The sequence below is a fragment of the Bactrocera latifrons genome, unplaced genomic scaffold, assembly GCF_001853355.1.
Source record: "Bactrocera latifrons isolate USDA-ARS-PBARC rearing strain unplaced genomic scaffold, ASM185335v1 scaffold_72, whole genome shotgun sequence".
NCBI classification, from domain to species: Eukaryota; Metazoa; Arthropoda; class Insecta; order Diptera; family Tephritidae; genus Bactrocera; species Bactrocera latifrons.
Window position 1 is genome coordinate 357,740 of NW_017537401.1, and position 15,862 is coordinate 373,601.

At 33.6% G+C, this 15,862-nt stretch overlaps 3 protein-coding genes across 7 annotated transcripts in view; 1 reads left to right on the forward strand and 2 right to left on the reverse strand.

Moving 5' to 3' along the window:
* The first annotated feature begins 2,339 nt into the window (after positions 1-2,339).
* Positions 2,340-3,304, forward strand: LOC108976053 (heat shock factor-binding protein 1). The gene is made up of 2 exons (XM_018944964.1): positions 2,340-2,565; positions 2,822-3,304. The coding sequence occupies exons 1-2, from the start codon at positions 2,467-2,469 to the stop codon at positions 2,975-2,977; spliced, it is 255 nt and encodes an 84-aa protein (XP_018800509.1). The 5' UTR covers positions 2,340-2,466; the 3' UTR covers positions 2,978-3,304.
* Positions 3,305-3,540: 236 nt separating this feature from the next.
* LOC108976052 (protein FAM92A1) lies at positions 3,541-5,913 on the reverse strand. The gene is made up of 6 exons (XM_018944963.1): positions 5,389-5,913; positions 5,166-5,325; positions 4,874-5,014; positions 4,337-4,792; positions 4,089-4,274; positions 3,541-3,871 (listed from the first exon to the last, which is right to left on the reverse strand). The coding sequence occupies exons 1-6, from the start codon at positions 5,526-5,528 to the stop codon at positions 3,677-3,679; spliced, it is 1,278 nt and encodes a 425-aa protein (XP_018800508.1). The 5' UTR covers positions 5,529-5,913; the 3' UTR covers positions 3,541-3,676.
* Positions 5,914-7,865: 1,952 nt separating this feature from the next.
* Positions 7,866-15,862, reverse strand: part of LOC108976048 (nesprin-1) — a 197,289-nt gene continuing 189,292 nt past the window's right edge. For 4 of the 5 annotated variants that reach the window (XM_018944953.1, XM_018944951.1, XM_018944949.1 and 1 more), the window contains 5 exons: positions 15,111-15,737; positions 12,699-12,765; positions 12,523-12,597; positions 11,940-12,013; positions 7,866-10,256 (listed from right to left, as the gene is read on the reverse strand). In XM_018944953.1, the coding sequence (XP_018800498.1) occupies positions 10,007-10,256; positions 11,940-12,013; positions 12,523-12,597; positions 12,699-12,765; positions 15,111-15,737 (1,093 nt within the window). In that variant the 3' untranslated portion in view covers positions 7,866-10,006. The remainder of the gene's footprint in view (positions 10,257-11,939; positions 12,014-12,522; positions 12,598-12,698; positions 12,766-15,110; positions 15,738-15,862) is intronic. The other variant, XM_018944950.1, reaches the window with a different exon arrangement.

The window sequence follows — 15,862 nt, forward strand, 5'->3', positions numbered from 1 at the left end:
TACTTCTCAATTGCCTACTCAGTCCGAAGTAGCACCTGTTAGCCGCTAGTGCGGCGACTGTTTGTTTGATGCCATCAGATATTTCGTATTGCCCTTTTTCACTACCAAAGCCATTTGCTTCGCTTCTTTCTCCGGTTTGGAGAAAGCAGAGCTAATGTCACGGGTGTTGAAGCCAGCTGTACGCTTTTATAGAAGATTATGCCTTCTCTATTCAGCTCTAAAGAAGTCACTCAATAGGGAATCGCCTTGTCTGAAACCTAGTTTGGTATCGAACGGCTCGGATAGATCCTTTCCGATAATGACGGAGCTTTTGGTATTGCTCAACGTCAGCTTAAACAGCCGTATTATACTAATCTACACAGCAAAAATCTAGTTAGCTTCCGACCTAAAAAAATTAATTTAAATTCAAAGGAAAAAAATAAGAAAGAATTATTTATCTCTCGTACAATATAACACAGTAAAAATATTTTTATTATGGAAAAATTAAATTAAATAAGTTTTCTTGGAACAAGTTCAAATGGAAKGATCTCGTATCCTTTCAATTCGCACAACAGATTCTACACTTGGTTAAATACATAAGTATGTATGTATGTAGAATGTGTTGTCGTTATAAATAACATTGGATTAAGTTGAAAAAATGCGATAGCTAACAGATGTATGTAAGTATGTATGTATGTACATACATCGTTACACAAAAATAGGTGAGAAACCCCGCCCAATCATTGAATCGGCTCACATAACACGAACATGGGCACGTGCATACTCAAAGGTGTCAAACCTTTTTGCCAAGTGCCTAGCTATTAGGGAATCATAAATCAGCTGTTTGTTATGATAAAGGCTGTTGGGCTGTAGACAAATGAAGCATCTAACCTCATATTTCTGGGCGCTGCATGTTTAAAAGGAATTTGTGTGTGAACAATTCGAAAGTGCCACTTAAACAAATGTTTTGGATTTATGATGCCTAATTGGGCTATTTATCTGGAGTACTGCAATAGAAAGGCAATACGCTTGAAATTTTGTGATCACTCAATCGATAAAAATTAATTGTGTATATATATAAAAAATCTATATATGTATATATCTACTTGTATCCTAATATTAGGTTGTCTCCCTTCCGCCTTTTTGCTCTTTATTCAATGCTTTATAAAAAGTGTTACAGTAATCAGATTTAGTCTTTATTTATGGCGTTATCCTGGTGGAACACTACTCCCTTCCTGATGGCCAAYTYTGGACGCTTYTGGTCGATCACCTGCCTCAAGCGGTTCAGTTGTTCGCARTAGATGGTAGAATTAAGCCTCTGGCTATATGGAAGYAGCTCATAGGGGATGATTCCCTTCCAATTCCACCAAACATACAGCAAAACCTTCCTGTCTATCAATCCCGGCTTAGCCACTGTTTGGAACGATTCACCGGCCTCCCACAAAGACCGTTTTCGCTTGATATTGTCGTATGTGATCCTTTTATCATCGCCAGTCACCATACSCTTCAAAAATGAGTCGAGTTCGTTCCGTTTCGGCAGCATATCGCAGGCTTTGATTCCATGCCTCCGTAGTTCGAAGTGATAGAGTATCATCCCCCAAAGCACCATTAATCTCACTGAACGTTTCTCTGGCGGATTTGCCCTTATCGCAGGAAAACTTTAAAATAGCGCGAATTTCGGCGTTAGTGAACTTCATGTTTACACTTYTATAACTGTTGGACGCAATAGCCAAACTAATCATGCATAGCGTCCTTTTGTAGGTTATGTCAAGACCTTTCCAAAGATGTATAGTATTACCAGATACGAGCTCTGTAACGATTTATACATAGCCGCGAAATTCAAAAAACAAAAAGGCGGAAGRGAGATATTTGACAACGTAATATAAATATTTTTGTAAATCTTAAATCTAACAAAATCACAAGGAAACAGAGTTCAATGACACCAATTCATTTTAATTAAAAATGTATACAAACATGCGCTCGGAAACATGTTCARGATGTACTAATTGTATATAACACTATCAGCACAGCGGTGCATCTAAACATTCAATCTATACATTCTCKGGCTTAGCAACCAAATTTACAACTATAAAGACGCTATTGGCTTTAAGGTAGTTAAAGAAAAAATAATATTTTGAATGAAAATAAAAATATAATATATTAATGTAAATAAATACTTTTAACATTACATTATTATAATAATTTTTATTATGTTTTACAATGTAATATACTCCATACAACACCGCTGCATTATTCCAAATATTTCAAAGCATTGCAAATACCCTGTGCCAAAAACCTTGGCAACCATAATAACAACAAAGAATATAAGCCTACTGTCAGCTGCTCAACTGTCATTTTCAGTTAAAATTTTGTTGTGTCTGGTTTCCTAGAGCGGAAAGTTGCAAAATATTAAGTTATTTTTATACTTTTATAGAAAAAGTTAACAAACAAAATAAACCGCAATTAAAATTAGTGTAAACAGCAACAATGGCAGATCTTAAGAATGACGTTGATAGCGATTTGGATCAAAATTACTCCTTGAGCAGTAATGCAGATCCGAAAAATATGCAGGAATTGACAATATATGTGAGTAATCGACATTAATTTATTAATAATAGTGTTGAATCATATACATTATACAAATTATTCTTAAAGTGTTTGAAGCGCGTATTATAATTTGCATGAATGCTTTGTATAGGATAACCGCCACTCCCATTTTTTGCTAATATACACAAATCTSTTAGCAACAACGCCAACGTTGCTACAACTAGGAAAATGTATACATTATATTACCATCTGAGCAAATGAAATAACAATTTCTTATCTTAAATTTCCATTTTAGGTACAAAACCTGCTACAAAATGTACAAGACAAATTCCAAACAATGTCGGATCAAATAATCACACGCATCGATGATATGGGCAATAGAATAGATGATTTGGAGAAAAGCATTGCGGATTTGATGAATCAAGCTGGCGTTGAAGGTCCAGAAAAGTAAAACATACAAATTTTGGTGCGGCATGTTAGCATAGATATACATCTGTCCATGAAGGGTACACTTAAACATTGCTCATTAATTTACAATTTGTCACTGGAACACAAATATTTATATGTATTCCAAACCAAACCATGTATTAATGCACATACATACATATACACCGCATTGAAGTCGATCTCCACAAATACGCACGAAAAGCAACATTCAATGCTGATAAGAATTGGCTAAACAAAACACAAAACGTTTTATTAAGTTCATTATCTTAAATAAGTAAATGAAAAAATAATAATAATATATAAGGTAAGATTTTAAAATTTTTGTTACAAATCAAATGAAAACCATTATTGGCCATGTTAACATCAGAAATGTGCTGTAACAAGTTAGAATTTAGTTAATTCTCATTGTATATCTGAAATTAGTTCACTTTGAATAGTTTAAAATTTCATTGGTCTTTGGAAAACTTGGAATAATAAAAGCATTAATTTAAACCTAACAAACACAATGGAGTAYCTCACTATATATGAAGATATGTAGWCGAAACTGCAGCAGTAAGAACAACAACATTTAGTCAAACGTAATTATGCGGAAGTGTTTATTAAGGCTAGACATAYATATAAAATGTCGGTATAAACATGTCTTGGTTGTATAATCAATATGGATTGGTTGCCTTACATTAATTATTAATAAATTTTTGTGTATTCATTTCTTCGATTCAACAATTGTCACTAAGCGACTACTTGGACCTTCCAGTGTCATTGTCACATTACTATCGTTACCTTTAAGYTGATGTTCCTTAACGCCAAAATGTGGTGCTGATGCACGTTTTTGTAAKGTTGGTATGCCAACGCCACTTTTAGCAGCGAAAGGCTTGTGTTGACTTTGTGACTTGCCGACCTGATCGAAAGGTAAAATTAATTATTTTATATATGTACTAAAAATGTTATCCTTTGATGTTAAAATAGGTTAAACTGTTCTCTTTTGTACATGCATGCATATTGTACTAGAAGCAACCAATTGAAATTTTTTCAATTAAAAATCTAAGTAATCTACTCAATTCCAATACAGCTCAAAACTAATTGGATTTTCCATGCAATTGTCGTTGCGTTCTTACGTGCGCCGAGGAGATAGCGCGAAATGGCTGTTTTGTTTGTTCCTTGRTTTTTTTCTCATTCATTTTATTTGCAAGCGTTGTTATTTTCGCAGCAGAAATACTCTCTGTGGGCTCATCATCATCGGAGGCTGTACCCGAGTTCTCCTCCTCGTCATTTGTATTATCACCGGATGCCTCTAAATCCTCCTACAAAAAATTATAATATACATAGTACAAATTATTACATTTACTAAAGTTAACTAATATACCTCATCATCATCATCATCCTCATCTTCATCGTCATCTCTCGTGTTGACGCGCTCATCATCAGTTTTGCTCGTTAAACTTTTATTGCTACGCGAAATTTTTTTAGTATGTTTTAAGGGACTCAAAAGTGTATCGTGATCTAAGCTGTCCATCGATTGTGACCGCATTCCCTTCTTTAGGGTCTGCTTTCGTCCAGTAGGTTCGCCTTTAGTTTTCATTAATTTTTGAAATTCATTAAAATCACCATTTTCATCAATATTCGAGACATCATAATAACTGGCCGAAAGCACTTCCAAAGTCTTCGTATGATATTTGAGACTGATTAGTATAAAATCGGTTAGTAAAGACCGTATCTCTGACAGTTTCCGTTTTTCAAAGGTATTGATAATCTCATCTATTTCTTTGTTGGAGCGGTTCACTTCCAATTTAGCTTTCAACAACTCCGAATCAGCAGCCGTCTAGTAAGGTAAATATTACAACAATATAAAGGCATCTGAATATGTATTTTTGGATTAATATTATACTTTTTTGTTACTAACATTATTTGCAGTAAATTTAGATTTGATTTCCATTAATTGTTGTTGCTTCAAAACCTCCTTGTCACGTGCAATTGTTGCTGCGCGCAAATTATCGCGTGTGGTTTTACAAAGATTTTCGAATTGACTCAACTCATTGACTATCTGCAAGTATTTCAAGTTCGCATTCATGTTAAAGTTAAACCCATATATTAAATAAGAAAAGTTTTCAAAAGTTTTTTTTTTCATTTTTTTTCACTATCTTCTCTCTGATTACTTTTGTGAAATTGCACTTTGAAAAAAATTTCATTTTCACCTTCATTWCCAGACGATGCACCAGCAAATCCATATAATCCGCTTGTACAGTTAAAGAGGTGGTAATGGAGTTCAGGCCATCACTCAAACTATAATTGATCTTCTCCTCTTCTGCGAAATTCTGCACTTTGTGTGCCAAATCGTCGAAGGCATTGCGGCATCTAAAAAAATGTCAATGCATTTATATATATTTGCTATATGCACAAATGTAATATGTCAATTACTTCGCTATTTTTCTGGTGCAAGCTGCAAATGAACCACATATTTCCAATAAGTGTTTTTCCGTCAAATTAATGCGCTCATTCATTATTTTGATGCGATCATCTTTGGTGCTGAGAAAATGCAGTTTTCCACGTCGAAACATATTGCTTTATTTATTTTAATTAATGTTTTATATATTTTTCAACGAGCACGAAATTTTCTTATTTATCTTTGATTTGTTGTGTGTTGTCAAAATTTTTTAAATCAACATGAAACCATAGCAACGACGGTGTTGATGACAAGCATAGGGAAGCGTGCAACGCCATCTGTGGCATAAAATAAATACACTGAGGGAAATATTTAAACTTTTTTTGACCGTGTTATGATGGCGGTCTGACTCCGTGTTAACACTATTTTTAGTCGTACATGCTCTGTAGCTGGCAGGAAAAACATTCAGCGCTTACGCCTTGTGCTCTATATACATATGTATAAGAGGGAAGGAAAGGAGGGAAGAGGGTTACCGAGGGAAGTGCAGTCTCCGTGAATCAACCCTTCATTTCGAGTTAACTGAGCTAAAAATGGAAGTCTTGCTCATAATTTCATTCAAACTTGTATGCACATCACTTAAGCTTAATTTTTAAATATTACAAATAAAAGAAATCCAAAAGTAAATATAAAAATGTGTTTTTTATTCCTAACAAGCTGCAAAAGAAGCGTCATTAAATTCCCTTTAATTTGATACCAAAATCGTGCAAATCGGTTGAATGGTGCAGAAGCTACGCTAAATTAACTAAAACACTAAAAGTAGCATGCGATATTTTTTATTTCTCCCCTGCGACATTTTTCTTGCACGAAAAAATTGTGCCCGACGCGTTTAGCGAAATCCCACATATGCACCAGGCACCCAGCATCGGCAGCAGCACGATATCGGAAGTTAAAAGTGCAGGATCGAAGTCCCGAAAAATGTGGCATACCTCCAAGGCGCTAAAATATTTTAGTAAAATGTCGTCCACAGGTGGCGCAGTTTATCGCTACGAATTAAGTTACAGTTCCGAGATATGTTGCATATGCGCTAGGCGCTATGTAAAAGGAAATGTATGTAAACTGAATGACTCGTGTGCAAAAYTATTTTACGCAAAATATCGCGCCCAGGTGGCGCTGTGTATAGCCAAAAAGACTGCTGCGACCGAAGATGTTGCATATCCACAAGGCGCCCACTTAAGCGTAAGTGAGTGAAAACAGAATGACTCATATGGAAAAATATTTTCGTGGTATGTCCCACACAGGTGGCGCAGCACATCATTAAAAAATAAATTGCCACCTCCAAAATGTTGCATACCACCAAGGCGGAAGTGTGTGAATGCAGGATGACTCATGTGGAAAAATATTCTCCCTAAAATTTCGGACAGAGGTGGCGCTGTGTATCACGAAGAAATAAATGCTGCGTAAAAATTGTGGCAAATTCATCTGAAGTACTAGGCGCCCATAACCATGCAGTAGGGGTGTTGCTCAACTAAAAACTCGAATAACTCCGCCATTTCTGAACCGATTTAGMAGAATGAGSTGTCGTTGGAAAGCTTATCGCTTGTAGATTTTGTTTCTATTACTTTTATTGTAAAAAGTTTTACCACAAAGACGTTATTTCAAGAAACGTATTATCAATCCATGGTTTTGGTGTTTATTAGGCTATTATGCAGTGGTTTGGACCCAATTAGTTGGTAAATTATACTACTATAACAAGTCGATAAAACTGTATCCATTTTATAACTATAAAACCCCCATATTCATGAAAATTTAAGTTTTAACTAAACAGTTGTTAATAGCATTTTTTCTATAAATATTCAAGAATATACTGTGTAACATTAACGGTAAGGTGGGAAATATAATAATTTTATATTTATATTTATAATTATTTCTACATACCTGGTTAGTTAGACAATCTGGGAAACTAGACTTCCATCTAACCCAAATACTGTTTGGACATGGATGTTTCGGATTTTTCGGTGATTCTGTGTTAGAGATATGAGTTCGGAATTGGTAAGGATTAACGGTTTAAAATTCCGCACGTCGGCTTTCGATGCTTCTTCCTACTATAAAGAACAAAACTTCATACAGACATGTTGCGGTTTCGTTGGCTTAGGTGCTGGATATTCTTAATAAAATGCAAAAAATTATTTCATATTTTTTTATTTTTATACTTTTGCAAAGGTGATTCATACATAACATAATAATAATATAATAATAATAATAAACGTGTAGTATACGTAAGGATGTATATATGTAGATACATTAAATGTACGAGTAAGTGAAAACAAATAATTCTTAAATAAGTTAATCTAACAAAAGTTTGATAAACATTTGCTGCTTAATGCAAAAAATATATAGTACATTATTTATTTATTTTMTTTTATTTTTCCTTAAACTGACAACTCAAAACTGCGTTTCTTCAGAGTTTTGTTTTTGAACTTTTTTTGTGTTATTGTAAATTTTTTTGTATTTCTGTTTTTCAGTTTTCGTCGTGTAATGGTCATATCGTTTACTTAAAGTAAAAAAAAATCTTTTTTTATTAAAATAAACTTTTTTTTAAATAAATTGACATTAATTTTTTTTCAGTGTAGTTGTATAAAAATACGGAAAATTTAACAAAGCCATAAGCGTTTAAACAATTGTTAATAATATCGTATAAATGTATATGTAAATCCATAGCGAAATGAATAAATAGTTTTTAACGATAAGTTTGCATAATGCGTTTTAGGTACACATAGGAAAAGCATAGATAAAGCGTAAATTTCATATCAACGTTAATAAAAAGTAAACAAAAYATACATATATTAGAATACACACCACAACAATGTAAGTGTGTATGGATGGATTCTGGCAAAACAAAATTCACGCAGAGGCGCTTCTAGTGCGTGTGCTAGTTTTAGGCTTAACAATTTTTTTTTTTTATAATTTCATATTTTTAACATTTGGTTGCTCATTTTGCAACGCGCTTGTTTGCCTTTACTAATCTCATTTAAAAAATAATAATAATAATATTTCACTTCGTTCGTTTTGTTTTGCAGTTTTTTCTTTTCTTTTCTTTTCTTTTTTTGTTTTAGCCAAAAAGAGCTTACTTCATTGAAATTTGATTTCGCGCCAATTGAGGACACTTGCTGCTTGCGTTTAGTTACATTTTCCAACAACAACTGCGCCACACATTTTAACATAAATACCAACAACAACAACATTTATCGATTTTTAACTACTAAAAAATTACTATCAAGTTTTGGAAAAATAAGTAAATGTTGCGTTTAGCTAAAACTAACTATGGTAATGCCTGTTTGGGAATGTTTTCGATGTGAATTAATCGTACTTCAGTACTTGTTTTTGTCAACTTTGCGTCCAACCAGCATGCACACATTGGAGAGATTTGTGCGCATGCGCGCATGTGTGCGCTAAAGGATGGCGTTACATTGACTTTCTTGTTGTTTTGTGAAAAGGCAAATGCGCGCAGTTTTGATACAACCGCTGTATTTTGGGAGATGTGGTCATGCAAAAATGTGCGCGTTTGTCAGTTTTCAAACAAGTTTTTGTAGGTCATGGATTTTGAATTTTTCGATTTTGAAAGTTGTTCGTGCAATTTCCTTTATGTGGCTTTGAGAAAACTTAAATTTTGGAGAGTGTTGTTGTAATTGCTTAAGGATTTCGGTTCTCTACTTGTTTGTTGTTGTCTTTTGGCATTGTCGTTRTATTTTGTTTGCCGTGCTTGCGCCATGCCCTGCGCTAAGCAAAAATGTTCCACGAAATTCGCTTAGCACACGGCATGCTTGTTGTTGTTGTTTGTTGTCGTTTTGCGAGTCCTTTTTCGTGTACCGAAAATATCAAAAATTTGTTTTACTATAATTTATCGTGTTCTATGTGCGTTTCGTAATTTTTTTTTTTTTTTTTTTTTTTAAGTTTTAGTTGTAATTTTCTGTTTTTCTGTCATGCTTATGTACTAAAATTTCATATAAGTTGTTGCACTTTGTTATGTTTGTTTTAACTTGTTATTATAACCGCTTTTATAACCAAGATTATAAAGCGTTATTATAACTGTTATGCCAGCAGTTATTGCTTTCTTACTTCTTTACCCTAGATTCCTTATTCATTCGCCGTCATTTTATTTAACATACTGTTCCCCAAAACTTCGGTTTCGTTTCGTCAATTACTCCAAAGCGCTATCTAATGCCTATCAAAATGTACAAACTACCTGGAAAACTTCGTACGGCAAGTATTTGAATTATTCTTTATGTTGCACTAAGTGATGTACAAATTTATAGCAATCAGTATTTGTTTATAGTTTATTGTACATACAATTACAAGCAAGGCATATACACGACTTTATGCTTTATGCTTTTTCTTTTCTTATTTTTCTTTTTTGTGCAATTTCACGCAAGCGTACAAAACACTCCCTTTCTTTTGCTTAATATTCCAACTGCAACTTTTTTCTTTTTAACACTGTACAATCTTGTACACAATGTGTAGGACATTTACAAATCTCACTTTTCTTACATATGTATATATTATTTATATTCGTTTTTCTTATATACTATTTTTTGTTCGTTTAATTTAATTGTTTTTTCTGTGTTTTTTGTTTTGGTTTGCGACAACTACCCACTATTACGTCGGTGGCGGTCCGTTGGGGTATGAGAGCATCGGCTCTAGGCTGCGCGCAAACGAGTTCGAGAACATGCAAGTGTAGTCTTCACCGTGGGGCACAAGTGTGGCAACACCCAACAACAGCAACATGAGCGCTTGTATGGGCAGGGAGGCACGTGCAACCCGCCCGAGGAAGCGTGCACCGCGCGCAAGTACGGTGGTGTTGATGGCATCGCCATCGACAGCATCGGCATCGGTGCCGGTGGTGCCGCTATTGTAAAGAGATAGTAATACAAATGCGTTAGAGAAATATAAAAAGCCACTAGGTACAAGAATTAGGCATAAATAGTTAACAAAAATTTATATATTATACTATGTATACACGCTTACAGACTACTTTTTGAAACTATAACTACTCAGCAGCAGTGTAGGAAAGAAGTGGGGCGAGCGGAAACAATTTCTGCTGGATCCGAACTCTATTGCGGTACTCTGCAAATATYTTTTGCAGATTTCTACAAAAAAAATTCATTGCAAACATCCTTGTTTCCTAGTTTTCTCTCTGCGGCACTGCTCAGCCGAAGTATGAATATGACTCGGAGCTTAAAACGCTTTTTAAGTTAAGGCACAACAAAAAGAGCTTGATTTCGATATAGCAAAGTAGATGAGTTTAAGATATTTKAATTAAAATGAATATTGGACAAAAAAATTGTTGAAGTTTAATTAGAAATATGAAAAGACTTTTAATATTGGGTAGTTATTAAGAACTCTTACACGTTATTACACGAACTCAAGTTCTAATTAACCGATTCGTTTGGATAATAAATTATTTGATAATAAAATAATAATAAAAAAAGTACCCGTATATTTCAAAAATAAGTAAATTTTTTTAAGTTGGTAAGACTGTCTTTGATTACTATACCAAATATGAGCACGATCCGTCAGTCAGTTTCTTTACAGCTGCGGCTTAAGTCGGTGCACCGCAGCCGTGCGTTGCGATTTTAACAATGGACAAAAATATTAAACAAAGAATTTGTTTMAAATTTTTTATTTCTAACCAAATTTCGTTGCCGAATCATTGCGAATGTTGGAAATGGCTTACGTTCTTTACTATCTTCGAGATCTTTAACTGATGAAAATATTGTCAGGCAACTGTTAAAGAGATAACAAGAGATATCAAAATCTCTCCTGAACCCGTTCGAAATATTTTGGTTTATATTTTTGGTATGAAACGCTGTATTTTTTTAAGAAAATACGATTGTGAYCGAATTTAAAGCGAAAAACGTAATGTATACCATCGATCAACCGTTATATCCAACAGATTTGGTCGCGTGTGATTTTTTTCTTGTTCCCCAAAGCGAACTWGTTGATCCGTACAACCCGTTTTCCTTCAATCGAAGAGATAAAACAAARTTGGCTGAAGAAGTTGGACTGGAAAACAAATGTATTGCATCTGTTGGGGATTACTTTGAAGGCGACAAGATAAATATTGTTGAATAATTAAATGTTTTGCATTTTAATTACAATTTCCGGGAGCTCTGTTGTCGCAATGTATAGCATATTATTTCCTGTTTATATTTTTATATCTTAGTTACTGAACTAATTTTTGCTTCTCACGTATCAAAATCAGGAATTTTTGTTGCGCGCTCCCAAGTCCACTGGCAAGTAAGCGAATTTACTAAATATAGTGCGATTGTGCGTGTAAAAATTTTAACACAATAGTAATAATAATTTAAAAAAATAATGAAATATAAAATTAATAATATATTGCCAGTAGACGTAGCTGCCGAGACTTTCATGTTTAGTACTGAATAACTAAAGCATGCAATTTTGTTTTTCTATTTTACTTGTACTTAATTGAAATCTCAAACTATTTAAATTTGAAAATAAATATTTGAAAACGAATAAAATGYATTTCGAACTTATAAAAACTATTTTACGATCTAATAATATTTACTTTGCATTATCAGTGTATGGTGCGGCTGCCTGCATGGAAGAAGATGTAGAGGGTAATGTAGTTTGATCCAAAAGCTGTTTTGCAATAAGAACATAAAACAAAGGATGAAATAAAGAATAAAATAAATAAATTGATAACCAACGTATATAGTACACTCAGTAATTAAACGCACAAATGAAATAATAAAATTACTAGTAACTATTAACTTTAAGCATTTCTGCGACTAAATAAATTTTAAAAATACTTTTAAGAATTTTAAATTATTATATTTTCAATTTTTTTTTATTTCTTAATTTTTTTTTTTAAATTTTTTTTCTAATTTTTTTGTAAATTTTTTCTAATTATTTTGATATATCTTTTTTTACTTTTTTGTTGTTTTATAATTTTAATTTTAGTACACTTTGCTCAATTTCATATCCAATCAGGTTTGGTGCTTAAGAAAAAGTAATATTTTTTTTTAATATGAAAATCAATTAAAATAAATTGTTACTGGCACATTACATTAGTAAAGAATTGAAGTCAAAATTTTTTTTATTTTCTAATTTTCTTTTTAATTTTTCTACTCCTCCCGCATTTAGCTTACCTCATTCGACAACATATGCAGCGACACGCCCATGTTGTCACTATTATAGCCGAGCACCGCGCCCAACTTCACAATGTAGATGCCGGACAGGCGACGCAACGATTGTAAACGCAAACGTAGATCGGTCAACCCTGTCTCTTATACACATCTAGATGTGTATAAGAGACAGCCACAATGTAGATGCCGGACAGGCGACGCAACGATTGTAAACGCAAACGTAGATCGGTCAACCTGGAAAGGGTTCTTCGATTTAATGCGAATGTTAGTGAACTTACGAGATAATCAATTGGATGAAGTGTTAGAATGGGCGGACGAAAAGTTTCGAGTTTTAAACAAAAAAGTGCAAAAAACCAAATACGCAACCAAAAGAACGCCAACAAGAACAATAAGAAAGCGTTCATTCCAATTTTGTTTCGGAAAATTTGGTGTTTTTTGTTAAGCAAAAAATATATAGTATTTGTTCAACAAAATTATATAACATAGTATGTATTATATATATAGTATATATGTATGTATGTACGCATATATGTAGGCATAAAAGGTAAAGAGAATCAAAGAGTTATAATGGCAATAAACTAAATTGTAAAGTAGTATGGTAAAAGCTAACATAACAATGGGTTATATACCGTAATAAAATGTAAARAACGAAATGTGTGAAATAGTATAAAACTAACGGAATACACATGTAACTTATTTTCATAAGACAATACTTTAATAGGATGGACATAACGTCCTGTTTTACACAATGGATTAAATCTTTTATTTTTTATTTTTATTTTATAAGCCCCAAGTGCAATGGAAGTTATTGTTATGAAAGCTTTCAAGTAAGGTAAATATGAAATTATCTGTTTATATAATATTGGCACACATATGAAATATGCAAGGCTGCAGAAAAATATATATAAATTTTTGAAACCAAACTCAACTTTCATTATGCAAAAGTCATAACATAAAGCGCAAAAAGGTAGATAATGCAGCTAAATAAGAAAAAAAAAAGTTTCTTTAAAGCTTAAAGCTCTTTTAATAAATTCTAAAATTTCTCTGAAAAGGTTAGCAAGCTTAAAGCCCTTTTCATAATTAAGAAAAATTTTTATTTATAGCTTACGGAGTTTTAAGCACATTTTCTAAACAAGAAAGCTTTTYTTTAAAGGTTACTAAGCTTTAAGCACTTTGTTTTAACGAAAATTTAATCTTCAAAGCTTACTTAAAGTGTTTCTTTATAGCTTACTATGCTTTAAGCTCATTTTCTAAACAATAAAAGCRCTTCTTTAAAGGTTACCAAGCTTTGAGCTCTTTTTCTAAAAAGAAAATTAATCTTTAAGCTTACTTAAAGTGGTCTTTATAGCTTACCAAGCTTTATGCTCGTTTTCTTAACAAAATAGTTTTTCTGTAAAGGTTACCAAGCTTTAAGCTATTTTTATAAAAAGAAAATYTAATCTTTAAGCTTACTTAAAGTRTTCTTTATAGCTTACCAAGCTTTAAGCTCGTTTTCTAAACATAATAGTTTTTCTGTAAAGGTTACCMAGCKTTAAGCTATTTTTCTAAAAAGAACATTTAATTTTTAAGCTTAATTAAACTGTATATTTATAGCTTACCAAGCTTTAAGTTCATTTTMTAAACAAAAAAAGTTTTTCTTTAAAGGTTACCAAAGGTTTAAGCTCTCCTTCTTAATAAGAAAATGTAGTCTTTGAGGCTTACGAATAAGTTAAGCTTACAAAGCTTAAAGCTATTTTCACAAAACGGCAATTTTCAATTAAAGAAAAGAAAATGTGACATTGAAAGATCTTTACTAGTTCCTTTATGTCATTTTGAATACAGCTTTSACTGATGAAAGTTTCAACATGAAAGCACTAAGTATAACGTCAACACATATTTCTTACATACTACACAAATTACACACTTTTGTATTAAAGTTTTGTTGTATTCTTAAATAATAGCATATTTCACATGTGTGCGCACTTTAGCTCTAAAATCCCTTCATATCGTTTTATATATTGTTTATTAATCAAAACTTGAACAAAATTTTGGTTAGGAAAAAGCCCCAAAACTGCAAAAAGTGTTAGTATAATTTYGAATTCCGAACACATATATTTTTTTGAATTCAAACGAAGTACTATGACACGATGAGGTATGTGGTTAAAAGTTATGGATATAAAAASTATAAAACTAAATAATAAAATGCATAATTTGCATTGTTGCTACGAAAAATAAATTTTTTCAAGTGGTCTAAAAAGCAAGTTTAGGTGTTCTACAAAGCAATTTCAGGTATTCTACACGGCAAATTTAGGAAAGTAAATATCTACTCTACAACTTCAACTACTACATAAAATACTGTTAGCATTCATCTCAGCCCATTCTTAGCAACGATCTTTATTATTAATGGTTCCTCAACTCGGTTTTCCCTAGCGAAAGCCATGAATATGCGCTTTTAGYTTTAATAATTCTCTTACTTGTATTTTGTTTTTCACAAACTATTATTTTCTGCCCACTTTCAAAGGTATCGCAAGTTCTTACACAACACTTTTGTTTCGAACAAACCCCCTACTTTMATCGTTCCGCCCTGCGGCTTGGCGCATASGCTCGCTTACCTTGCATAGGTGTGTGACGACTCGGCGCTCGTCTCGTCCACGGACTTTAACAGCTGGTCGGCAGCATCTTGTAAGCTCACAACACGCGGTTCGCAACGTTCTAATTCGGCSCGCAATTCTTTGAATTTACGGAATTTCGCCTCCAACACACTACGCTCTTCAGTCAAATCCACCGGTTCCGATGATTTGATATTCTGTTCGGTTTGCTGCAACCACGAGCACAGTTCATCGATTATCTGATGGAATTCGCTATTGCCCATGAGCGCTGTTTGTAAGAGGCCCTGCCATTTGGCAGCAACCATACAAACTGCATTCCAGCGTTGATTATCGGCTTCGAGACGATCGCGCAATTGCCGCGCCTTGTCCGTGTCCAATGTGTGTGTGGCCAAATGATCGCCGACTACRTTCAGGCTCATCACAATCGATTTGTGACTCTCGAGATCGAGCAGAAATTCGCGATGATCTTGCACCACATCCTCGAGCAGTTCGATATTCGACGGTGGTGAGGTTTGCGACTTTTGCGTACCTTCGGCAAACTGTAGCCATTGCTCGAGGCGCCAAAGATCGTTGTCGATCTGCTGCCAATTGCGTTGTGTGCAAAGCGGGCACGTCAGGCGTCCGACCTCACTGTTTGAGAGAGAGAGAAAAGTAGGAGAGCACAGTGCGTTAGTGGATTTGTATTGAGTTCAAATGCTTGCCATTTGTGGTGAGTATGAAGTATGAGCAGATGCGGTACACCAAAGGCAAATTTA